Raw genomic sequence first — 27,474 nt, 5'->3', positions numbered from 1 at the left:
TCTTTTATTGCTCAGAACAGGGGAACGTTAGAATAAGTCCCATGAGGAGATTCATTTGTGGGAAGAGTGCAATTGAAATGAGTTGTATGATACGTGCAGTTTTTAAAAATATTGATTTTTACCATATGTTTGCCACATAAACAACATTATGATTCCCAGGGTACAGAGGAAAATACTTCCCAGAGATAGTCACAAAGACAAACATTCACAAAAATAAATGCTTACCACAAACCTAAGGACTAAAACTTCTAGGAAAAGGATTACATAAAATTCATCCTTAATTCCTTGAACTCAGTGTGTGAAACAGGCAAGCCTCTCCCTCCATCCTTTCTGTCTGTGCATACCTAGTAGGACAAGCAGCTAGTCCACACACAGGACAGACTAACACTTCATCCCCTCTACTTTCTGGTAAAACTGAGAGTTGATTCAATTTCTTTGTTGTTCCTTCTCTCATCCTTAAAATCATCATAATTTGCACTCCCACGAAAATGTCCATCTGCTCCCAGGATATGCCTGTATTCCCTAGTGTCTCCAAAAGTTGTTTATCCTTGCTTTATCTCAGTTGTTTTCTTTGTTGCATGCTAAATAGTCGTTTTCCTAGGTTCTGCTATAGAAATCCTCATGCCAAATGAGACCCTGATATAGCTCTTTTAAACAGCCATGCTTCCTCATATAAAAATACATATTTTCCAAAATGCTGCAAGTTTCCCTAGGATCCATTGGAGCAGCAATCTCTAGCTAAGTGTGTGGGGGGGAAGGTTGCTTTCTGTGCATGTTAATAAACAGAATTGAACTTGAGAAAACATCCTTCAATAACATCAGCTTTTAGTGCAAAATGTGTACCTGTTACTGCTGAGTTGCTCCACTCACTCTTGATATGTGTCCATTATTGTCATCCCATGGTTTTAATTTGATTCTCCAAGAACTTCCTGAACATAATTAAAGTGCCAGCTAGAGAGAGAGTCTTTCCCCACACACTGCTCAAATCTTGCCACAAACCTTATTAGTGTCAGATGAAACAGACGTGAATCTAGATTTGATCCTGCAGACAGGACCACTGATGCCCAGACAGGATCTAACTGCAGTGAATCTGTGTCACATGTATTACAGATTCAGTGCATTGAATGTATAAGAGACAGTTTTCTAGTCATGCAGTTTCTGATACTGCAGAACGTCTTTTTATTGTCTCATAATAGAAGGGCATACACATTCTTCAGCCAGAAATTATGTCACACTGCTTGGTGGTTGCATAGTAATGCTTTTTTTGCAGGAGTGACTTCCACAGACTTCTGAACTGTCACTTCCATCCCTTATGATTATCTCTTGCTTTGCTTTGAACGTTAGCGGAACAAAACCTTCGCTGTCTGCAGTGAGAACAATCCAAGAGGAACCTATAAAGAAAGTGAGCATTAAAGAAACCGAATGTACTAATGTCACGCAATATACACTTTGAAATATGTAATCCAAAACATTAGCCTTCCTTTTCCTTCTAATTAAAACTGTATTTGTACTAGAAACATTCATATCTGGCAATCCACCCTATGTGAAGCTTCCTCAATTGTAACATTAATAGAAGCCCAACTATACAAAGGACTCAGGCATTTTTTACTAACCCCACTCAGCAATAGTGAAAAACAAATTCGGTTTTTGTTAATGCATAATGTGTATGTTATGTCATATGCATGTGTATGTGTTAATGACCTTTAAGCACCCCCACTTTCCTCAAAACTTTTTTATCAGCTAACCTGTATTCCAATGCCACCTACTTGTAGTTGGCCATTTGTTCATTCCCTCCTCCCAAATAATGAAGGAATGACAAAATGTAAAATAAAGTACTAAGAAACTTCCATGCTATCTTGTTTTGGGAATACATAGAAACTTCCATCTCCAGGTCTTTCAGTCCAGCACTGGTCAGCAGCTGTAAATTCAGGTGATATGCAAAATTAAAAAATGAATTTGTACCTTCCCCACTCCTAATTATGATGTAAAGAGGTCTTAAAAGGATTCCATTTTTGTATGTCTGGTTTTTATTATTGCTTGATTTTTATCTTAGAAATATCAGGACTGTCAAGTCTTGTTCTTAGTGGGTTTGTGAGATGACTTGTTAGAGGTCTCAGAAGTGTGGATTTTGAGCTTTTGAGTCTCTGACGAGGATGTCTTTTCTCCCAAGTATTTTTTGGGTATTTGTATTAAATAGGTAATAACAAGAACAAGATTTTTAAACAGACTGGATAAAAATCACTTCCCTCTCAATTAATTATGTTTGATCATAAAATTATTTCTGATTTAATAAAACTACTAATTTTTCTACTGGATTTATGATACTTTTTTTACTTTTTTTTTCTATTTTTTTTAAACATGAGAAATTCTGAATTTCTAATGTTTAAAAAATAGCAGAAAAAGAAAAAGGGGGAAAAAAAGAAATAAAAAAATACCATTGAGACTTGCTTCATGCAGTAGATAGAAGCAGAAAAAATACATAACCATTTTCTTTATTTTGTAAGTCACCCTTTAAAATAAAGCAATATTTATTATGTATATTTACTTCTAGTGGGCCTTTTCCCAAATGGGCTACCTAATAGGTTATCCTGGGACATAACCTATACATATATAACAATCTGTATATCCTTTGTTATATTCAGGTGGACATTTAAGAAGAAAGAGCATTCACTGACATCAGTACCACCCTGGGATCCTCTGTATGCCATATTATTGATAATGTCTACTAAGTTCTGTAATTATGGAATAAAAGGATCTTGAATAACATCATTTAATATATAGGAAGATGGGCTATGTTTTATTGTGTATTTTGGTCATTCTTATACATTTTACTTTTCTATGCAAAATTTAAAAAAATATCGAAAAAGGATATGTAAGAATCCTAAAACCCTGTGCTTGGTTTTTTTTTCCCACTTGCAATATTATGTGTTTAACAAAGGGAAATCTCCTTTCCTTATGCTATTATATAAGCACTTTCACAAGCTGCTACACTATTTCATGTTGTCATGTCACCTATAACATCATAAGAAGATTGTCATTACCAACCATGAACCTTTAATCTTTTTCTGTGAAAACCTTCTTTCTAATTCTGGATAGACATTGGAGTCCATAAGCTAGAGGACTGTAAATGGAAATGGTGCCATGCAAACTGACACAACCTGCTTTATTAAATTTTGTGAATTTTTATCCCCGTTCTTTTGAAAGTTTGAAAAATCACAATTGAAATAAGTAATACTCGCATTATATTATATCCAACAAAATGGTTTGTTAGTGACAGAGTGCTGCAAAAAGTAGTGATAAAATACTTTTTAACACTGCATAATTACCACAGATGACCTGCAAAAGACTGAGACTGCCAAATATGTGCTATTTCCAATGCTGTATTTGACAGTCTATATTTAGTGAGGGTAATGGCATTATGTGCCGGGTCTTAAAGAATTCAGGGCAAGACTAAGTTCATCCCTCATGTAATTCCATTCATTCCAGTGGGTTTGCATCAGGTATGAATTTGGCTCATTGTTGCAGATTAGCATTTTTAAATGTTCATTCTAAAGAACAGAAATATGGAAACTACTGCTGCAAACTAAGGACGGTTGTCAAAGTTGTCCATCTAATTATGTAGCATTAGAGCAGGGTTAGGCAAGAGAGCCTCCCTGGGCTGGATTCGGCCTGCCAAGCAGGTTGATGTGGCCCACAGATGCCCTGCCACTCCCCCGCCCCCAAGCCAAACAGGCGTGGGGACAGGGGAGTGCACAAAGTCTCCTCCCCCACCAAGGGGTGTGCAGCACTTAGAGTGAACTGCCAGCTGTGCTCTAAGGCTACGTCTACACTACAAGGTTTTTGTACAAAATCAGCTGTTTTTGCGCAAAAACCGGTGGAGTAGCCATACCTCAAGCGCGTTTTTGCGCAAGAAGATTGACAGAACAGAGGTTTTTGCTGGTAGAGTTACTCCTCTCCCCACGAGGAATAACTCCTTTTTGCGTTACAGCTCTTGCGCAGAAAGGCAGGTGTGCATGCTCCGCAGGGAGTTTCTTGTGCAAGAAACCCCTATGGGAAAAAGCACAGGTGAATGGCCATCAGAGCTTTCTTGCGCAAGAGCATCCATGCAGTGTTGATGCTCTCTTGTGCAAAAGCACATTGCTTTTGCGATGTGCTTTGAGGTCTGGACGCGCTTTTGCACAAGACATTTTTGCGGAAGAACTCTTCCGCAAAAGGCTTCTTCCTCAAAAACCTTGCAGTGTATACGAAGCCAAAGTGTAACCACCGGCAGGTGGATTTGAACCTGGAACCTCAGTATAGGAGCCTCTACCCTTTGAGCTAAAAGCCAGCTGACTTTCAGCCCCTGTTGCTGTGGTCTATGTGCCACTGTGGGGGACAGTGACCCACACTAGGGCTACACCTACGCTGTGTCTAGACTGGCATGATTTTGCGGAAAGTTTTTCCGTTAAAAGTATTTCCGCAAAAGCGCGTCTAGATTGGCACGGATGCTTTTGCACAAAAAGTGCTTTTGCACTAAAGCATCTGTGGCCAGTCTAGATGCGATTTTGCGCAAGAAAGCCCCGATTGCCATTTTAGCCATCAGGGCTTTTTTGTGCAAAACAGTTCTTCCCTGTCTACACTGGCCCTCTTGCACAAGTATTCTTGCGCAAGAGGGCTTTTTCCCAAGCGGGAGCGTGAAAGTATTTGTGCAAGAAGCACTGATTTTGTACATTACAAAGTTAGTGCTCTTGCGCAAATTCAAGCGGCCAGTGTAGACAGCTGCCAAGTTTTTGTGCAAAAGCAACTGCTTTTGCGCAAAATCTTGCCAGTCTAGATGAACCCCTATACTGTAGCCTTCTTCCGGAAAAGCTTATGCAAATGAAGTGCGGAGTGGAATATCACTGCGCTTCATTTGCATAATTAATTAGCAGCTGTTTTTGCGCAAGAGGCTTTTGTCCCGAAAAGAACTGTGTAGACGGCTCCTTTTTGCACAAAAAACCCCCTCTTGAGCAAGAGCTGTTCTTCCTGAAAAAATGAGGAAGAATGGCTCTTGGGCAAGAGGGGGTTTTGGTGCAAAAAGGAGCCGTCTACACAGCTCCTTTTTGCGCAAAAGCCTCTTGCGCAAAAATGGCTGCTAATTAATTATGCAAATGCAGCGTGACAATATTCCACTCCGTGCTTCATTTGCGTAAGCTTTTCTGGAAGAAGGCTACAGTGTAGACGCAGCTTAGGTGTGTGGGTTACAGAAGCACATTGCACCCCTTGCAGGGCGAGAGCAGGGAGCGAGAGACTTGGCGCACTCACCTGGCCCCAGGCTCTGATTGATGATTGTGAAGTCTCCTGCCAGTAGGGGCGCAGGTGCGTAGAGGGGGGCACCTCTCGGGGGAAGGGGCAAAGACTTCACGTGCTTTCCAACCCCAGGCCAATCAGGGTCTGTGGGTGAAGGAGCAAAGAAGTGTCATGGCCCCGCCCCTTCTGCCTGAGACCCCTCCCCTTCTGGGGCCACTGGGGCCACTTCAAAAATTTGTGAAGTGGCCCCCCTTCTAAAATTATTGCCCCTCCCTGCATTAGAGGATGGATGGGTCTGAGTAACATTTTTGTCAACTCTTTGGTGTATTTTTTGTATTTTGTTGCAAACTGAAAATCACCCACATTTGTGGTACAGTCTGCTCAGGTTCACACACAGGTCACTTGTGCCCAGTGCATCTCATGGTTTTGTGTCAAAAGTATGCAAAATGTTTGGACTCACAACAGAGCTGCCCGGGGGGAGGGGCAAGTGGGGCAATTTGTCCCAGGCCCCGGGCCCCGCAGGGGCCCCAATGAGAATGTCTGAAGTCTATAGTATTGCAACTTTTTTTTATGGAAGGGGCCCCCGAAATTACTTTGTCTCATGCCCCCTGAATCCACTGTCTCTCAGAGTTTCAATGCACATTTAGGTGAAACTCAGCAATTTTGACAGATTATACTTTGAGCTTTGCAGCTCATCTGAATCTCAAATTTAAAGGAAAACTTGGGGAGTACAAATCTCACGCTAGTAAGTTCTTCAATTGATTGATGAATGAATCACATAAATCCCTCTGCTCTGAAGCTGGCAAATTTTGCATGGCATGAGAGGGATTCTTAATTAACAATTCCTTTTTCTCTTTACAAACTGACTCCCTACATGAATTTCAGAGGGGTAGCCAAGTTTGTCTGTAACTGGAAAAACTTAAAAACCAACAAATAGTCTAGCAGCACCTTAAAGACTAACAAAACATGTCGATGGTATCATGAGCTTTCATGGGTACCCACAAAAACTAAGGTTTTTAACCTAGGATTTAAACCTAAGTTTCCCTTATCACAGCGGAGTGCCCTAACCATTCTGCTGCAGGGGCCAGGATTGCTTTTGCACTCCTGCATTTTGCACTTTTGCATTTTAGAAATGTTTCTAATTTTCATGGGACAGGAAAAATCATCTTCTACACTCTTCTCTAATTGAACATTTTTATTTGTTGGTAGCAGCTGGGTGGGGAGGTAGGAAGTTACTGTTCTGTGCCCCGGTAGGAGGGAAGCTACTCAAAGAGATCCCAGCTATAGACCAAGGCAAATCTTTGTAATATAATATGTAGAGCATATATTAAGACAAGCTACAGAAACCATTACAGAGGAAAGGGAAGGGGTGCTGACATCCACTGAACCATACTCTAAATCCTGGATATAATGGAAACTACTTTAAACCAAGATGTGCAGCAGCATCCCCAGATTTGGCACCTATCGGAGCAGGGGAGAAATATATTCCCTGCAGTAGCTGAGAAGCTGACAAAGGATTAGATAGTTCTGGGACCAAGGCGATGATTTTCTTGGCTCCTCTCCATCTTTACAAATATATCACTGGTGAGAGGTAAAGAGAGGAGTTCGGCAGATTAGAACACTGCTCTCCTGTGCTTAGTTTAGATAACACTAACCCCGAGAACTTCCAGACACAAAAGTTTAATATCCTAGAAGCCATTATTTCTCCCTCTGTAGCATCAGATATGTGATATGTTTGGGTATGTCTACACTGCATTCCTCTTTCGAGAGAGGAATGCAAATGCAGACAAACAAAATTGCAAATGAAGCACGGATTTGAATTTTCCATGCTTCATTTGCATAATCGCGGCTGGCTGCTTTTTCAAAATTTCCTATTTCGAGATAAAAAATGCTGTTTAGATGTGGTTATTTCGAGAAAAACCCCTTCTTTCGAAATAACCCTTAAACCTGGAGTAAGAGTTATTTCAAAAGAAGGGTTTTTTCCTCAAAATAACCGCGTCTAAACAGCGTTTTTATCTCGAAATAGGGTATTTCGAAAAAGCGTCCAGCCGTGATTATGCAAATGAAGCGTGGAAAATTCAAATCTGCACTTCATTTGCAATTTCATTTGTCTGCATTTGCATTCCTCTCTCGAAAGAGGAATGTAGTGTAGATGTGAAAGAGTGTAAAGGGTCTGTAAAGATGCCAAAAGGAAGCATCCTTGTTTCCAAAGAGCTTGGTGTCCTGATTATTTTCTCTGTCTCCCTCCACATGAGAATCTACCTGATTGCTCTGGTTTGGGCCAGGGCATATGATCACTTTTGTCTCTGCTCAACTCCACAAATAGCTCAAAGACATTTTTGCTGGTATCACACCCCATTGGCTACGTCTATACTGGCATGATTTTCCGGAAATGCTTTTAACGGAAAAGTTTTCCGTTAAAAGTATTTTCGGAAAAAGCGCGTCTAGATTGGCAGGATGCTTTTCCGGAAAAGCACTTTTTGCAGAAAAGCGTCTGTGCCAATCTAGACGCGCTTTTCTGCAAAAAAGAAATCTCTGCTGTCTACACTGGCCCTTTTCCGGAACAGTTTTCCGGAAAAGGACTTTTGCCCGAACGGGAGCAGCATAGTTTTTCCGGAAAAGCACTGATGATTTTACATTAGATCGTCAGTGCTTTTCTGGAAATTCAAGGGGCTAGGGTAGACAGCTGACAAGTTATTCCGGAAAAGTGGCTGATTTTCCGGAATAACTGGCCAGTGTAGACACGGCCATTCAGTTTACAATATTTATTATTTACAATTCTGGTTTCCACCACCCTTATACTTTGTACAGCCTTACACTTACTGCTGGAGGGAGTCATCAGCTCCAGCTGTAATCAGGGAAGAGCAATCTCTCCCTCATTATCTGTTTCCTTCCATTCCACTTCCTTCTGTATCACCTGCCTCGCTGCCTAATTAGTCTCTTTGTTCTAACCTATCAGTTAGGCACAGCTATTTCTAATGACATCTGCTATGGAGTAATTACTTAGTCAGTGATCAGAATGCTAGCTCAGGGTATGTCTACACTGCAGTTTTTTTCGGAAAAATGGCTGTTTTTCTGAAAAAATGTCACCTCCACACTGCAATCGTGTTCTTTCAAAAAAAAAAAAAAAAAAAAAAAAAAAAACGGAAAGAACAGAGGGGTTTTTCTGATATTGGTAAACCTTTTTCTACGAGGAAGAAGCCTTTCTCCGAAAGAGTTCTTTCGGAAAAAGGCGTGTATGTACGGGGAAGACGGAGTTCTTTCGAAAGAAGAGGAAAGAGGAAAAAACACAAATGCCCTGGTGGCCACGCCGTCCATAGTAATCTCAGCTTAAATGTGAGATAATGTCCATTCATTGTGGACAAAAAGCAGATCGCTTTTTCGATGCGCTTTTGCTGTGTGGACACTCTCTTTCGGAAGAAGTTTTCTTGGAAGATCTCTTCTGGAAAAGCTTCTTCTGAAAGAAGCCTGCAGTCTAGACACAGCCTCAGGTACTGTTGCCCAGCATTCTGCCACAGACAGCTGTGCAATCATCCCTAACATTTAAGTAATTTCAGGAGACATTTTGCCATGGGCGCTGGAACAATTTTTAAAGTGAGAATGCTGATGATGGATACCCTGTATTTGGTATTTGCTGTTACTACTTCAAGCTAGGGGGCACAGCTGCACACTCAGCACCCCTACTTCTGGGACTATTACATTCTGCCTTGTTTCAGACAAGAAAAACAAGGGCTTGCTGGGAAAACGTCAGAATCCACATAGATGTTTTCAAATACAGCTTTCACATTAAAAATACCGTCTGTAACCCGGCCACCAAAAATAAACAGAACATACCATGTTTCATTTCAATAATGGGTAGATCAAAAAGCTGCTGGACTAAATTCAGGTGGATCTTGCTGTCACAAAGTAGAACAGTTCTTGTTTCTTCAGCAACAGCTCCATTTGAGAAATACTTCTTCAGATACACACCGGTAAAAGAAAAGGTTGGGTTAGAATACTAGCCACCTTGTACCTCAAGAATCAGGCTCCTTTGTCACTTTGGGGTTTCGTCTTCTCTCTACTCCCAACAATGTATCTGTATATTTCAGGTACTATGGTGCCAATATCTAACTGTGATATTCTAGGTATTGTCTCACTAGGGCCAATTAAAGAGCGGATTCATTTGGATCCCAGCTTCTTAGAGTCATGTCTGCATGCACAGTTCAAAACTGCTCCAGCTTTTTTGATGCCATATTGACTTGCAAATGTAATGTAAGTCTATTGTTTTTTTCTGAGTGAATATCAGTCCAGTTTAAGTGAATATGATCACATCATCTACTAGAGCCATGGTGTCCAACATGCTAACCACTTGTGGCTGTTTGGCTGGTTGAGCGTGGCAAGTTTGTGCTTAAAAGCCTAATGCTACTACAACTAATAAGCAGTCACCTTAATTCCAGTTGTACAGATGTGTGTTTATCAAACAGAGGTTCTTTGGTCACACATTTAGCCCCAATACAACCCATTTGCACAGCACTGGCAGAACAAAGGGACTGTAAAGCTACCCTAATCAGGCAGCTGAGGAATCTTGGGAAATTTAGTATAGCTTTCTAAAGAGGGAGGGGGCTAACTTGTATTGGGAGACAAACCAGCCAAACCAGGGAATGGGGTGTATAAAGATGGCATACAGCCAAGCTTGTCCTCTTTGGTGCTGTGCTGAGTGGAATTTAGCGGGACTAAGGACTGAGGCCACTAAGTTCTGTTCCTACTGATGATCCCATATTTGGGTCCAGATCCACAGAGATATTTACGCTCTACTTTGAATCTCACTTTATTTCCTGCCCTTATTTTCTATTTCTTTACAACCAATTTTTTCCCTCTGGCATCACTTGTGTTTGTAACTCCTCGCAATTTAACATAACCTTCTAATTTAATTAGTATGCAGTTGATCCCCTCTTCCTCCAACTTTTCCTTTTGTATATTCAACATGAAGCCAACTGCAGCTCTGTGACATTTTAGGACTGAAAGAAAAAACACCATCTACCCTAAATCTAATTTGGGTTCTGCTCTAGTTAGTGTTTACACTTTTGACATCAAGAATATCAAAGTATGCAAACTTCTTCTTAAATCAGTTCACAGCTGCAGCTTCTATTTCTGTACTTAGTAAGCTGTTCCACATGTTAATTAATCTTTGGCTTAAATAAATGTCTTCTAATCTCCTTTAGTGCTCAGTTCAATGCAAGCTCTCATGCTGCTTTTGACTCTGTACACATCTCAAAGAGTTTTGCTGCAGCCACGTGTTCTATACCAGGCAGTATCTTATGCTGCACCAATGTGTTCTTTATCTTGCAGCATTTTACATCCCTCCTAAATCAAGTGGTCTCTTCTTTCATGAAAGCACATTAAATCCTCCTGGTTTTCACGTAAACACACTGGGTTATAAATGCCATCACAGTACCTCTGAACTTATGTGAAATTACCATGATCCCATTTTATTTTAAATTATTCATGCAGACGAGTAGCTTAATTTTATTTAATTTTTATGGTTGCTCTAAGATATCCTATTAGGATAAGACCTTATAGGGTAGGCACTGTAAAAATCTCTCTAAATTGTAACCCCTCCCCCCACAGATATCTGTATTCTTGTCTCCAAATAAAGTAAATAATTAGTAAATCTGAGTACTTTTAAATGCTTCACATAAATCTCCTTTCAGTCTTTTCCTTTCTGACATTAAACCACTGGTAATTTCAGTAATCGTTTGTTTGTAGCCATAATTTTTGAGACCTCCCGGGTCATCTTAGTTCCCCTCAAGTTCCTCCTTTTCTTTTTAGTTCAATTTATACACAAGGTTCAAGGAACTTAATTTTCAGCAATGATTGTAATGAGTGCCCATTAGACCTTTGCATTTGCACTCAAAAATTGATATTTGCAGATGCGGATCAGATATTTGTGCATAAAAGCAAAGTGATTTTCTTCTTATGAGCTTATATGACCCACTGCCACATTTTGCCCGGATACAGGTGGAAACAACAAAACTTTGTCTGATTTGGTCTTGCATCAATAATTTATAAACAATAATGAACCTGAGTTGAAAATTCTGACTGAAAGGTAAGCCTTCATAGAATTTGAGGGAGTATGGATGTAGTGTAGGTTCATTTCTTCATAGCAATTTATTTTTGTCAAGTCAAAAAGGATTGTGACAAATTCATCTCAGCTCCATCTCAATTGACTACAAATCAGTTGATTGTAATTAGTACAGTTATACTAGCGATGATTTTGGTGCATTATGTTTTTTCCTTAACACTGCCAGATCTTATTTTAACCTCTCTCAAAAAGTGAATCACAATTTTATATTATCAGAGGGGTAGCCGTGTTAGTCTGTAATAGAAAAAACTTAAAAAGCAACAAATAGTCCTGTAGCACCTTAGAGACCAACAAAAAATATAGATGGTGTCATAAGTTTTATAGTACAACCTACCCTTTATAAAGCCACAGCGACTGCCTTAGATCAGTCTGTTCCTGTCTAATATCCTTTAGATGATTCTTACCCATAATTTTATATTTTTTTCCTGGTACAGACTTCAGAAATTCAGATCTTTAGGTTCACAGTTCTTTTCTTTACATTGCTTTTAAACATTAGTGTCACGTTAGTCTCCAGTGATCAGACCTTTCTGTTTATAAAGAGAAATTAATCTGTTACATTTTGTGTCTGTTGCCCAGAATTCTGTCTACCTCTGTTTTTAATTGCTCCAAGTTATTTCAGCCTCTTTTAATTTACCATTTAGTTTAAGTAACAATAATGCACCTTTTCTTTGAGGACCACATAATGGTTTACATACAGTAATTTGCGCAACCTTATAACATTCTTGAGAGGCAGTTGATTATTATTCCCATTTTATAAAAGATGAAACCACGGCACAAAGAAATTAGGTGATATACTGAAGCCCATACAAGTAATTTGTGGTAGTACAGGGAAAAGAACCAAGATCCCAAGCCTCCTATTGTTGTGCATTAACCCCAAGATCATCCTTCCTCCATCGCCATCAAGTTTAACTGTCTGTTTCTAAAAGCTGCATCTCTGATTCGAATGTATTACTGTCTCTAGTGGGCTTGTGGTTCTCAGTGTAAATATCATTATTGTGAACAAACAAGGACTATTGGAGGACTAAGAGGGCTATGTACACAGAAGTGACAAATATATCCAGATACTCAAGTGGATATTATCTGCCAAGGCTTCTTTTAGCCAACTTCCTTTAATGTATGTGGTTCCACCTCTACCTCAACGAGAAGCTGAAAGCAAATATAAAGAACACCCATGCTGTTATTTTTACATGATCTCATGCTTTCAGAACCAAGCTCATAATTTCTGAACAGCTGGGGTTGGCAATACTGTAAAAGTGTCAGCTGCATTGCTTTTTAAGGTCAGTTTCTAATTTATTTTATTAGCAATGGGGCACCACCTGAGAACCTGATGCAGGTGAAGTGTAAACTCACAAAGCCTTGCCCTGAAAAATTGTTGCCGAAAGGTAAATGACCTGTTCCATGCTTAGTGAACTGCAAAAAAGTGATAGACAGTAATCTAGATTTTTTTTCCTACAGTGGTTTCAATTGTTGTATTTAAGAATTAGTAACAAAGTCAGATTATGCATAACATTTTGAACCTAATCAGTGTCCCTTAAGTGGGTTGACACAAGATGTGAGAAAATGTTCCTATTACAGCTGAGTAGGTCTAATATTTATTTTTAGAAAACCCTCTCCATTTGTGGTGGATGCTTTCCTGCATCTATTGCAAATGGTGAAATTCACGAATAGTGGAAGCTACAGCTCATGGCTCCCACAGTGAGGTGGGGGGTGGGAGCCACAGGGAACTCACCACAGGTCTGGGTAGGGAACTCACTGCAGCTGCTCGGAAATACTGGGAACTCACTGTGGCTCCTGGCAACTGCAGTGAATTTCCTGCAGCTCTTGGCACCCGCTGCCCTCCCCCATGCCCAGGTAGGAGACTCTATGGCTGTGTCTACACTGGCTGCTTGAATTTCCGCAAGAACACTGACCATCTCATGTAAGAAATCAGTGCTTCTTGCGGAAATACTATGCTGCTCCCGTTCGGGCAAAAGTCCTTTAGCACAAAAGCTTTTGCGCAAAAGGGCCAGTGTAGACAGCTCAGATTTGTTTTGCGCAAAAAAGCCCCGATGGCGAAAATGGCGATCGGGGCTTTTTTTGCACAAAAGCGCATCTAGATTGGCACGGACGCTTTTCCGCAAAAAGAGCTTTTGCGGAAAAGCGTCCGTGCCAATCTAGACGCTCTTTTCCGCAAATGCTTTTAACAGAAAACTTTTCCGTTAAAAGCATTTGCGGAAAATCATGCCAGTCTAGACATAGCCTATGAATATGTGGAACTGTGAATGGTGATTCCATGAATTGTGAGGTTCTCCTGTAATTCTTTTTTTGTAATGTCTGAGGAGTAAGACACAATGTTCTGTCACCTAATTTCTCAGTAACCACTGGAATCACAGTTAAAGTTGCCCCCCCCGACCAAAATCCAAAGTGGCACCCCTGGCTCATGTAACCACATATCTTAGGCTACATCTAGACTTCAGGCTTTTTGTGCAAGAAGCTTTTGTTGCAAGAGATCTTTCGAAAAAACATGTTGCACAATGAACACACTGCAAAAGCTCATTTAAAAAGTGATGCGCTTTTGCGAAAGAGAGCGTCCAGACTGCCTGGATGCTCTCTTGCGAGTAAGCAGTGATTGCTATGGGCAGAATGGCCAACAGGGCATCTGTGCTTTTTCCTCTTCCATCTTCTTGTGCAAAAAAACCCCTTTTCCCTATCCACACACGCCTTTTTGCACAAGAGCTCTTGTGCAAAAAGGCGTTCTTCCTCATAGAATGAGGATTACCAATTGCGTAAAACCCCCTCTGATCTTTCAATTTACTTGCACAAAAACGTGGTGTGGACGCACTGCGAGTTTTTGTGGAAAACTCACAATACAATGGCAAGAGCTGGCAGAACTGATATTGCCTGCCCCCTAAAGAGCTATTGTTATTCTTCCTTATTCTTCTCCCTTTCTTGGCAGCTTTCCAGAAACCAGCAGCTAAGATTTTTTTCTTTTGCAGTCCTTAGGCTGCTTCACTGAGCCTTTCAGAACAGGTAAATTTGTAATGTAAATGATAAGAACAAGTTGAAATAGTACATTCATACTTTGATAGATTGATATATCTTGACTTTAGTAATGTTTTTGATACTGTCTCACATGGCCATCTCAAACAAACTAGAGAAATACAACCTAGATATAGCTACTAAAAAATGGGTGCATAACTGGATGGAAAATCATTCCCAGAGATTAGCTATCAGTGGTTCACAGTCCAGCTAGAAGGCATAGAGTGGGGTCCCACAAGGATCAGTTCTAGGTCTGGTTCTATTCAATATCTTCATCAGTGATTTAGATATTGGCATTGAGAGTACAATTATAAAGTTTGCAGATGATACGAAGTTGAGGGGGTTGTAAGTGCTTTGGAGCATAGGATTATAATTCAAAATGATCTGGACAAACTAGAGAAATAGTCTGATATAAATAGAATGAAATTCAGTAAAGACAAATGTAAAGAATGCTAATTAAGAAGTAACAGTCAGTTCCACCCATATAAAATGGGAAATGACTGCCTAGGAAGGAGTACTGGAGAAAGGGATCTAGGATTATACTGGATCATAAGCAAAATATGAGTCACTGTGGCAGAAAAAAGTGAATATCATTCTGGCATGTATTAGCAGGAGTGTTGTAAGCAAGACATGAAAAGTAATTCTTCTGTTCTGCTCCACAAGGATTAGGCCTCAGTTGGAGTATTGTGTCCAGTTCTGGGCACTGCATTTCAAGAAAGATTTGGACAAAATGGAAAAAGTCCATAGAAGAGCAACAAAATTGATTAAAGGTCTAGAAAACATGACCTATAAGGGAAGATTGAAAAAACAGGTTTTGTTTAGTCTGAAAAAAAGAAGACTGAGAGGGGATATGATATGTACTTGTAAGTACATAAAAGGTTGTTAAAAGGATGAGTGAGAAAAAATGTTATTCTTAATCTCTGATGATAAAACAAGAAACAATGTTCTTAAATTGTAGCAAGGATAATTCACAAACTGGCCATTAGGAAAAGCTTCCTCATTGTCTGGGTGGTTATGCACTGCAATAAATTGCCTGGGGAGGTTGTGGAATCTCCATCATCGGAGATTTTTAAGAGTAGGTTAGTCAAACACCTGTTAAGGACGGACTAGATTATACTTGGTCCTGCCATGAGTACAGGGGTCTGGACTAGCTGATTTGTCAAGGGCTCATCCAGTCCTACAGTTCGGTCATTAATCATCATTCTTTGTTACTGTCCCCCCATTCAGTGACAAGGCATGGTCGTGTCACACTAGATTATTTTCTGAGTCATATTAGTTTCTTCCATTCATGAGTTTTTTGCCAAACCTAATGGGCTCTTGAGGGAAAATACTACTTCAAATGCTTTCTTGTTTCAAAAAGTGAAGGTTATTTATTATTCAAAAGATAATATTATTCAAAAGTGCAAACAAAAGTGAGAGAACACAACAAGCCATCGAAGCATGAAAACAATCAAACCTCAAGAAATCTTGTAAGAAAATTGAAGAAGAGTGGTGTGCTAAATCTATGAAGATTCTAATTTGTTTCCAGATGAGGGTTTGAAATGCACTAGCAGTAATTATTTTCCAGCACATGGCTGGGAGGCCACAGAGGTCAAGTCCATATTATCTATTTGTAATATGTGAGCCAGTATATTTATAGGAGGAAAATTGTTTACTAAAGCAAAAAGCAAATATGTTTTCAAAAGCCCTTGGATAGATGCAAGTTTATGCAATCAGTTTATACTATAAATAAACAACATATTTTCTCCCCATCTGTTAGCCTGACGATATCTTCAACTCCATCTTTCCTCTTCTTGATCCTTTTGCTTCATTTTAATCTTGTACATTCTCCAGTACTGCCCTCATTCACCTTGGAACAAAGATCATCTCTATGAATTTAAGTACAGCTACTCATGACACAGTGGCAAATATCAGCATACCCTGTCCACTTAGGCTACGTCTAGACTGCAAGCCTCTTTCGAAAGAGGCTTTTTCAAAAGATACTTTCAAAAAAGCTTCTTTCGAAAAAGAGCATCTAGACTGCAATCAGTACTTTCGAAAAAGCAAGTTGCTTTTTCGAAAGAGAGCACCCAGGCAGTCTGGATGGTCTTTCGAAAAAGCACAGTTTGCATTACATAGCGCCTTTTTTCGAAAGAGCACTTTCGAAAAAAGGCATTATTCCTCGTGAAAAGAGGAGTACCGCCATCGAAAGAAAAGCCGCGTTCTTTCGATTTAATTTCGAAAGAACACGGCTGTAGTCTAGACGCAGGTGAAGTTTTTTCGAAAAAACCCTGCAGTCTAGACACAGCCTTAGTGATGTGGGTAGCCCAGCTTATTATCTATGAATCAGATTCTAATACTCTCACTCACCATCAATAGTGCCATGTTCCATCAAGGATCCCCTTATGTTCCATGAGGCATCTCGTGTGTACATACTCCTTAGCATCACTAAGGAAATGGCAGAATCTGTTTCTATGGAAGTGTAACCACCACCAGGTAGATTTGAACCTGGGACGGCTGAAGCTGAGTATAGGAGCCTTTAACCTCTGAGCTAAAAGCCAGATGGCTCCCAGCCCATGCTGTAGAGGTCTTTTGGTCTTAACTGTTGCTGTGGTCTTGGTGCCACCGCATGGTAACCACACAAGGGCTATGTCTACACTCACGGCTTCCTGCACAAGTATGGCCATTCTTGCACAAGAATCTGCAGATCGTCCACACTGTCTGCCCTCTCTTGTGCAAGGAAATTTACAGTATGGCGTGGTAAGAGAGGGCTCCTTGTGCAAGAGCTACACTCTTTTTTAAAAGGTGTAAGCCCTCTTGCACAGGAGCTCTTGTACAAGCGGGCAGTGTGGACGCTCGGCAAGGATTTCTTGCGCAAGAGAGCCCTATGGCTAAAATGGCCACCAGAGCTTTTTTGCGCAAGAGAGCGTCCACACTGCCATGGGAGCTCTTGCGCAAAAGCACAGCTCGCACATGGCAGTGTGGACGTTTTCTTGAGCAAGACTTCTTGCACAAGAACCCTTGCGCAAGATGTTCTTGCGCAAGAAGCTGCGAGTGCAGACATAGCCTAGGTGTGTGTGTTACAGAAGTACTTTATGTAATGCAGAAAATGTCTTTTTTAAACAAACAACAAAAAAGTGCTTCATTCTCCCTGATCTACTTACAGCCTAGTACCTTCCTCCATTTTGTTTAGTTGTAGTAAATCCATGAACCATTTTGGTAATGAAGATGGAACATTTTGAACTGGATTGAGGAATGGAAAGGAAGCCATGAAAGTGATGGAAGATAAAGGTGATCTGACTGCTTCCTGAAGTGATAGACTGGTCAGGAAGCCTAAAGTTTAGAGAGCAGAGATTTAGGAAAGCCATAAAAAAAGGAAAGGCAGTAGTCAAGCTAGGCACTGATTAATGTATGGAAAGGATGCAAGTAAAAGCAAGGGGGACATGGTAAGGATAAATTCCGATAATGTTCTGAAACTGATGATAAGCAGATATACAGACAAGAGAAATGTGGAAAATAAAGTAATGTTGGAGGTTAGAGATGACTCTGAGATTTCTTGCTTTGCAAGCAAAGTTAAGGAAAATGATAGCCAAGTCAGAAACACGGGGGCAAAAGAGGGACGTCTTACCCAGAAGAGAGCCTTGAGATTCTGATCCATTCATTATTATTGTATAGCACAGCTTTGACTGTCCAGACAGGAATATAGATAGCTTGGTGTCCTATATGCCAAGGTGCTGAGCTCGTCTATGGAGATATATGCACTGACTGCATTAGGCATTGATGGTATTCAGCACCTCACATAACCTTTCCAACCTGAACCTCTGTCAGGATGAGTTGATGGAGATGGAAATGCAGGTGTCATGTACAAAAGCCTTGAGGCTTTATTAGCAATAAATAGATTGATTTACTACAGCCAGTCAGTATGGCCTAATATACTTATTCCTGAGCTCAGAGACTAACAAAAATGTAGATAGTATCAGTGGTTCCCAACGTGGTGCCCGTGGGTGCCATGGCACCCACCAGGGCATTTATGTGTGCCCGCCTAACGCCACCCCCGGGAGTGTGGTGCATGAGCAGCCCCTGCCCCGGGAGTACAGCGCATGTACAGCCCCACCCCCGGGCGTGTAGCGTATGCGCAGCCCTGGCCCCGGCCCCGGCCCCGGCCCCGGCCCCGGCCCTGGCCCCGGCCCCGGGTGGCCCAGCAGCCCCACACGGCGCCCGCCACCCAAAAAGGTTGGGGACCACTGTGTCTAGTCTGTAAGATTCTGCAAGATCATTTGTTGTTTACGTTTTTTCAGTTTCAGACTAACACAGCTCCCCCTCTGAGACTAGTCCTTAGTTCATTCACTTTACTCCTCTAGCCTTGGTCTCCTGTCTGTGCTCTGCCCTTGCCTACCCATTTTTATATATGTTTGTGTCCCAGATTTTGTTTCCGTTGTTCCCATCTTCCTAGAATGCCCTTTATACTTCTAACTCACTGTAAAATCTTGCTTTTCTCGTTATTCAATAATTGATTGCTTAGGTGCCAGAGCTAGGGGTGCTGCACCCCTGGCTTAAGGTGATTTCCATCATATACAGGGTTTACAGTTTGGTTCAGTGACTCAGCTCTCCCACAAATTGTTCCAGCTCCCCTGATTGATCTGGTCAGTGTACAACAATGATGGGCAACCTGGGGCCCAAGGGCTGCATATGGTCCATTGGGGTTCTATGTGTGACCCATAAGATATTTTGTTTACCATTGCTCATGCACAGAGTTGCCAGATTCCGCTGGTTTTCATCCATGTAGGGTTTTTTTTTCCTACCAATGATACAAAAGTGACACACACGTAAGGCAAGGGCTCGTGAATTGAGGTGTGTGCTGATTGCACACAACATTGATGGTAAGAGCCATGCACCCCTTCTGCATTCAATCAAAGTGCTACTACGGTTCAGTGGGCATGCCCTGCAAATTCTAGGTATGCAAGTGCTGTTAGCAAAACTACCCGTACCCGGGAGACTGTCCTGGTTACGACAATCTTGTGGCTCTGCTGAGATGAAGGAGGGCCACTCACAAATTTAGGTTCCCTCTCACTGGTGAACAATGTCTGAAGGATTCAAGTGTCAATTGAATTCTGTACACTATCAGTGACTGGTAAATGGGACATCATGATGGCTAATCTTCCCGAATACATTTGTTTTATTGTTTAATTTTGTGATATACTCAGTCAATGATACAGATGTTTGACATAATAAAAAGTGTTCTTCGATTTACAGCTGATGAATCTTATTAATTGGTGAGATTTCCATAAATGGCAGTCACCTTAATCACAGAACTGGAAGGATCTTGAGAGTCATCAAGTCCAACTCCTGCATGCCATCTAGAGCCGTGGTGTCCAACACGCTAGCCACTAGCCACATGTGGCTATTTGGCCAGTTGAATGTGGCTAGTTCACCATAGCAGTAGCCATTATAGTTCTGTGGACACACAGTTCTAGACCACCCCCTGACAGGTGTTTGTCTAAATTGCTCTTTGGGGGCAACTTGTAGGGGCATGCATCCCCAACTACCATGGATGGGAGGAGCAAGGTACCTGAGGGACTAGCGGTGGCCTGGCACCACAGCAGGGACCAGGGTCCACCACAGTAACCAGCAGTGCCGGGAGGAAGAAGAGTAATGTGGCTCAAGCCTGGCCATGTTGCTTGGGGAAAGGGGTTTTCTGCATTGACTGACGGGAAACAGAGCAACGCATATGGGAGCCAGGGGAGCAAAGTGGATTGGGGCTGCATCGATCTGCTTGCCCCGCCACTGAGTTGGTGAGTGTGGGGGGGCATGAGCTCTACTGCCAGCACCAGGCCCATCTCTACCAGTCCCCATGTTACCTGGGGAGGAGTCTTGGGGGAAAAGCTAGGGCAGGGCAGGGAAGAGGCAGGAGTAGAACAGGAATGGGTTGGGGCAGAGCAGAGACAGGGAAGAGGCAGGGGAGGGAGACAGGGAGGCAGAGGCATAGCGGTTCAGGGCCTGGCTCAACCTGGGATTGCTTAATCCCGGCTCACACTGGGACCCGGACCTCCTCCTGCCCTGCTTTTACTGCATTTAAAAGGCAGAGCTGCAGCAGGGAATTGGATTGCTGCACCTCTGCTTTTTAAATGTAGTAAGAGTCACCTCACTCCAACTACATTTAAACTGCAGAGCTGCAGTGGGGGTAGGTGTGGGACCCAGCACGAGCTGGGACTGCTGAGTCCTGGCTCACGCCAGATCCCCCGCTGAGTCCCAGCTCACTCTGGGTCCTGGACCTACCCCCGCTATGGCTCTGCAGTTTAAATATAATAGAAGCTGGGCTGCCTGCATGCTTGACTTCTACCACATTTAAACTGCGGAGCTGCAGCGGGGTCCCTTTTGGCAGGGCTACACTAGCTCATTAGTTCGAGCTAGGTAGGGTAATGAGGGCAAGCGGAGTTGCAAATAAAGCTCGGGATTTAAATATCCCGGGCATCATTTGCATGTTCTCGGGTGCCGCCATTTTTAAATCCCCTTTAGTCCGAACTCCATGCCCGCGGAATGAGGAGTAACGATAGTTCGAATTAGGATCTTTAATTCGAACTACCTAGTCTGTGCTGCGTGTAGCCGCGGGCACGGAGTTCGGACTAAGGGGGATTTAAAAATGGCGGTGCCAGGGAACATGCAAATGATGCCCGAGATATTTAAATCCCGGGCTTCATTTGCAACTCCGCTTGCCCTCATTACCCTAACTAGCTCGAACTAACGAGCTAGTGTAGACATATCCTTATTGACTCATTCTGTACTCGATGCAAATAGTATCTGCTTCTTAACATCCTTAGTGGAGGGGGCAGTCACATGTCCAGTGCCTCCCCTGTGTCCTTTCTCAGCAGTTGCTCCTGCTACTCTTAAAAATCTCCAGTGATGGAGATTCCATAAACCTCCCATGTCAATTAATTCTTACATTTAACCACCCTGACAGAAAGCTTTTCCTAATGTCCAACGTAAGCCTCCCTTGCTGCAATTTAAACTTCTTGTCCTATCACCAGAGGTTAAAGAGAATAATTTTTCTCCCTTCTCCTTGTAACAACCTTTTAGGTACTTGAAAGCTGTTATCATATCCCCTCTCAGTCTTCTCTTTTCCAGACTAAACAAATCAGTTATTTCAGTCTTCCTTCATAGATTGTGTTTTCTATAATTTTTGTTGCTCTTTTATGGACTATTTCCAATTAGTCCACATATCTCCTGAAATGTGCCACCCAGAACAGAACACAATACTCCAACTGAGGCCTAATCAGCGCAGAGTAGAATGGAAGATTTACTTCTCATGTCTTTGCTAAAACACTCCTGTTAATGCATCCCAGGATCATGTTTGCTTTTTTTGCAACAGCATCACACTGTTGACTCATTGTTACCTTGTGGTCCACTATGACCCCCAGTTCTCTTTCCACAGTGCTCCTTTCTAGGCAATAATTTCCCTTCCTAAGTGGAGTACTTTGCATTTCTCCTTACTGAATTTAATCCTATTTACCTCAGATCATTTCTCCAGTTTGTCCAGATCATTTTGAATTATAATCCTATCCTCCAAAGTAATTGCGATCCCTCGAAGCTGGATAATAGCCACGAACTTTATAAGTGTACTCTCTATTCCATTATCTAAATAATTGATGAAGATATTGAACAGAACCAATCCCAAAACTGGTCCCCCTGGAACCCACTCGTTACACCCTTCCAGCATGACTGTAAACCACCAATAACTCCTCTTTGTGAATGGTTAATCAGCTAGTTATGGACCTGATGGTTCAATTTCGTACTGTGATTAGTTTCTGAATGAGTCTAAATTGCTCTGCATTTTCTAGAGAGAAACTTAATGATTAAAAAACTTGTTGCAAAAAGCACTCACAGAAACAAATCTATAATACATAATTCAACTATTTTTACTTATTTAATAATAGCCTGTTAACTGAGTCTTTCTGTTTGCCCTCCCATAATGTGGGTCCGAGAAGACAGTAGATACTCAGGCTGTAATTATTTAATGACAGTAGATGATGACATTTGAAAAGTTAAAACACAAATTGTCAACAGCATCTCAAGATATATAATGTAAATATTCTTAAATCAAACTCTAGTAAGTTCACAAGCTGCATTTTTACTCTGTAAATTTTGATTATTTTTAATGGTAATATTTTTGTCTATACGTGTACAGTGAAATTAACATTTACCAGCATCTATGATAAAAATTTTATAGTTCCAAACATACATTTATGCTGAATAAGGCAAATGATTACATCATCTCTATGACTCACTACTAATAACCACGCTCCAAATAGGGACAGCTCCAAAGTATGAGTTGTCATCAGGGATCCTACTATTTTGCAGGATCACAAAAATAAAAACTTCTGTGATAAAAAACATAAAAATCCACATTTTTCTGGGATTAAAATGAAATTGCTGAACTTTAGTTTCCTAGCCACCCTATAAGTAGATACCCACAATAAGTTATATTTACAATTTTAAATTGGCAACCAAAGCTCCTCTGCCCGGGATGACAGTCTGAGGTTCCCCTCCTCCCAATCTAATTTTTTTAATTATCTAATCAGGCACCAGTCCTAATTAGCTTGGATAATTGGGGTTCCACTGTATATGGTTTTCTTTTTCACAAAATGTAAAAATTAAAGAGTGTCTGTTAAAATGCAAATTCTGCATTTGTTCATGGCAAACACATTTCAGGGATCCCTGGTGATCATGGCTCTTCCTAGAGCCAGTTCACATAGGATATTAGCTCTGGGATACTGAAAGTTTGGAGTATATTAACATTGTCAAATAATAAAATTCATAATTGGTCATTAGTTACTGCAGTTTTTTCCTTGTGATTTAAATCTTACTTTTATGTTTTAAGTAGACCTATGGTTATAGTATGTTGGAGATATTATTTTATGTATTTCATAGCACAGTACTGTCCAGTACTGCTCACTCAGGCCTACATTATGGCTTACATTGTGGTGAGTGTTGTACAAAGATCTTGCAATGAAGACCCTACATATAAATGCTGTGCTACAGTACTACAGTATTGCAGTGTTACCTATATTTAGAATGTTTGCCACAGAGAGGTTTTATACAAAAGGCAGTAATGCCATTTCCTGAACCTTTTGCTCTGTGAATACAGAGTGTGGCTGTAAGTCCATGGCTGACATGGTCTGTGAGCGCAGAGCGTGCTAATCAGCCTGTGAAGCATGAACAAGACTCAGATGCCTGAATCCAAACCAATCAAAACATTTATTTTCTGAGAAAATTATTAGCTGCCTATGAGGCAAAATATATCTCTGTCTGTCTGGACTTACCATCAGTCTGGTTTTTTTTGTTATCTTTGGCCTCATACTGTGGTCTTGCTGGACCTCAAATGCTAAAAAGGGTTAGACTAGGTCAGTACTTACACAGGAAATATTTAAAGGGCACCTAAATGTGGACGAAACCTATTCATACAGTGGTAGAGACAAGGTAGGTGAGGTGCTATTTTTTGTTAGCCCAACTTCCGAGAAAAAGTATTATCTCATTCTCACCCACTTTTGTGTCTCTTGTATCCGGGGACTAAAATGGCTATAGCACTGCAAATATTCATTAAATGTCACTTTTCTGAATTAAGTTAATATTGTGCTGTCTTTTGGATGATCTACGAAACCAACCTGTTCTTTTTGTACACAAAGAAATTCTCCAATCAGATTAGTCTCATGGTGTTTTATCAACACCAAATTCACTTGGATATGAAAAAACAATCTAACATATTTATACTACTTGTGCAAGCACAGGTATGTTCAATCAAGCATTTATTTTGTCATTCAAATCTTAAGCGGATGCTAGAGTCCATAGCCTAAATTTCTATTTGGTAAAGAATTTGCACCACTAACTCTAACCTAAAAGAGGGGGCTTCTTGGAACTCAATGAGATACTAAATGTTCAGAAGCCAAAAGAACTTCAATTTCACTGTAAGACACAGGAGCTTATTTTTTGGTGAATATAACATTACAATAGTTAAGCTAACACACTGGAATACTCCAAAACGGGCAAATAAATAATTTCTGAAATGTGATGACTGATGTTTGAATCAGTAATAATTTCCTTACAGGATGTGTAAAGGGAGATTATTTCCTTGGTTGTGCACATGGTTCTCATTAATGTAACAGGAAAGCACTGTGAAATCAAATTTTATCTAGAGATGTATAATTTTAATACCACTAAATAATAAAATATTAATAATGTATAGTTCCATAATGCCTTTCATACTAAAGGATCCTAAGTATTTTCAAAAGCTACAATATATACAAATAAATGCTCTATTTTCCAATTATACTAATCTGAAGGGTATCACTGAAATAATAATAAAAATAATGGGCCAAATATTAAAGTCCTTACTTAGTTAAACCTGTCTCTGAAATTAATGGAAGTTTTGTCTGAATAAGGGCTAGATAAGGATGATGATTTAGTATATTACTTATTAGTTAATTAAATAATTAGCAGGTGGTGCACATATATTTTTTAAATAAATCATGTTAAAATGGAAATTTTTGTTAAAAAAGTGAAACTGTCCAGCTGTGTGAAGATTGTCAGTGAAAAACTAAACTAGAGATGGACCAAGGTGATTCTATGATTCTAAGATGTGAAATTCAGATCTTTCCTACTGGAACTTTGCAAAAGTGTAGATCCAAAGCCTTGTTTCAGCACATCAGAGCTCCTTTCTGCTACAAAATGTGGTTCTACACATATCTGAATTTCACAGACTTGTTGATGGGAATGGGTGTCACATTCAGTGGGAATGTTTGTGGCCCCATCTCTACACTGAACTAATACAAAATCCTTTTTTACAGTGATAATGTTCTGTGCTCCTTTTTTATATACGCACATAACTACAATTAGCCTCAGTGGTAGATACATCTGAGCAATGAAAGAAGAAAAGGCCTTGATTTCTTATGGAGAATCTCCTATAAAATTCATCCAGCTGGTTGCAGAATTGCAGTTGGTTGTTTCATTGACAAATTGTTTCAATAGTCTGAATCAAGTGTCAAACTCAAATAAAACCTGCGATTTGGATTGTGAAAATTAAAATACATCCTATTGTTTTAAAATAACAAGTTTAAAAAGAGAGTTTTTAAAAAGCAACCTGATAAGAATGTTAAATTAATAAAAAAAATTACCTGGTAAGTGATGTGGACAAAAGGTGGCTCCAGAAAAGATGGGTATTCTAGAGATAACCTCTTTCCATTTCTAGTGAAGTCTGTTAATTCAGAAAGGTGCAGCTGTAACTCAGCAAAGCTGCCACACAATCTTTCTAGATTCCTGGATATGTGACTTGCTCCTTTTTCACTTGGCAAGTTATTATTTTTATGAGAAATAGAAGTTTCTTGAATCACATCCAGCTGCACTTTGGGAGAAGCTGGTCTGTTGGAAAACTTAGTTGGTGTCCCAAGTCCAAAGAGGGCCACTGACCGATTAATTGGCTCAGCATCCAATGTTTCCAATGCAATGGATGGGTCACCTGAGACCCTTTTTTCATCAAGGTCACTCACACTTGATGATGAGCTTCGTTCATAACTAGGACTCTTCACTTCTTCCATGAGTCTTCTCCTACCAGTAGGGGATTGAATGATAGTGCTACCTGGTATTAACAGCTCCCTGCTCAAGGGTTGGTCTTCCATAGCAAGATTTTCAAAGAGCTTCCGTTTTCCAAAGGTATTCACAGAGGATTCAAAATTAGAAAGTAGATTCTGGTTGGCATCAGATGGTGCTGAAAAATCTTCAAATATTAATTCTTTGATCATTAAACGAATAATGTATCTTTCTGAACTTGAAGATGGAATGAGAGAAGGGTCAGTGAATTTCTGCTTTCCAATCAAAATCAACAAAAGTTTATCTGTGAAGAAACACAATCCTTTTGGTCTTTCACTTTTCTCCAGTTGGATTTGTTGAATATTGGGCATGCAGGAAGAGGTTACTGAATAAACCAAAACAATGTTACAAGTATTGGAGGCTACTGCCACAATTTGAGCTCTAGGGTCAAAAGCTATTATATCAGGGACGAGAATGCCTGGGATGCTGACTTTTCTGGTGGTGGTTACTTTTCTCTCAAAAGTCACCAAGATCAGGTATGAAGAGTCTTGATTATTTCCTGGGACGTAGTCTTTGCGTCTCAGAGGAATGAGAGGAATAGGATCAGATCTCCGATGGTTTGCAAGGATATGGGTTAAATCCATGGGACCTGATGAAGAAGAAGCAACTGAATCAACAGCCACTGATTTTTCTGAATCTATCGATTTTCTTCTTAAATCCATGGAATATTCCTCATCCCCAAGCACCAGAGTAGACTGTGAAGTTAAAGAACCTGTTTCAGTACCAGATGGAACATCAAATGTAATACCTGCATTTAAACCACAGATCTTATCTAAGGGAAGCTCTGTGGCTACAGCAATTTGGAAATCTAAAGTAGCTTCTATAGCACAGATATAACCTCCCACATCAAAAACTGGGCAAAAGAAGCAAGCATTTAAAGTTTTCTGAGCATCATCCCATATGTAGGAATGAAGGGCACTGCCTATAGCAACCACTAAGCGATTACCATCCTTAGTCCAGCAAGCACAATGGATGAGACCACTGCTTTTGATATCCGCCTTAACCCTGGAGTGATCAGAACGAACAGCATGTAAAACTGAGGCATCGCGTTTAGTAAGCACAGCCAAAATATCCTTCTTTGGATGCCACACGCAGCCCTGGGGAAGCATTGGAAACGGCTCACCAATTTCACAGGTCTGGGAAACCAGGAGCTTTTTCTTTTCTGAAATATTACAGCTGAGCTGCCAAACAGTGACATGTTTTTTATGCTGGATAGCAAGCAGAGCTGGTGTGTCTACAGCACAACATGGGCCCCAGCAAAGCCCACGAACATGTTCAAACTGACCAATTACACTCGAGTCACCAAACTTGAGTTCTCCATGATAAAAATGTAAAGCAGTCAGTGCTACTTGCTTCCCATCTGTCCAGGCAATCCCATGCACAGGATGTATGGCCTGATACAAGGCATTAAGGCCAGTTCTCAGAAGTTTTGCTTTTCCCAGTTCCATCTT

The 27,474-nt window shown here is 40.7% G+C and overlaps 1 protein-coding gene across 1 annotated transcript; it reads right to left on the bottom strand.

The window, feature by feature from the left end:
• Positions 1-403: 403 nt before the first annotated feature.
• Positions 404-27,474, bottom strand: WDCP (WD repeat and coiled coil containing). The gene is made up of 3 exons (XM_006118547.3): positions 25,552-27,474; positions 9,103-9,223; positions 404-1,391 (listed from the first exon to the last, which is right to left on the bottom strand). Exons 1-3 carry the CDS (start codon positions 27,469-27,471, stop codon positions 1,225-1,227), a joined length of 2,208 nt encoding a protein of 735 aa, XP_006118609.3. The 5' UTR covers positions 27,472-27,474; the 3' UTR covers positions 404-1,224.

The sequence above is a fragment of the Pelodiscus sinensis genome, chromosome 3, assembly GCF_052426305.1.
Source record: "Pelodiscus sinensis isolate ZL-2025 chromosome 3, ASM5242630v1, whole genome shotgun sequence".
Taxonomy (NCBI): Eukaryota; Metazoa; Chordata; order Testudines; family Trionychidae; genus Pelodiscus; species Pelodiscus sinensis.
Note: the sequence above shows the minus strand (reverse complement) of the source record. Positions and strands in the feature narration are given on the sequence as shown.

Bases quoted from the DNA above. Each gene is read 5' to 3' on its own strand.
- WDCP (XM_006118547.3), bottom strand. From the start codon at position 27,471: ATGGAACTGGGAAAAGCAAAACTTCTGAGAACTGGCCTTAATGCCTTG. The intron at 9,224-25,551 runs GTAATTTTTTTT...GTGTATCTGAAG, and splicing joins TTGTCCACATCACTTACCAG to AAGTATTTCTCAAATGGAGC. The intron at 1,392-9,102 runs GTATGTTCTGTT...CTTTCTTTATAG, and splicing joins CATTATTGAAATGAAACATG to GTTCCTCTTGGATTGTTCTC.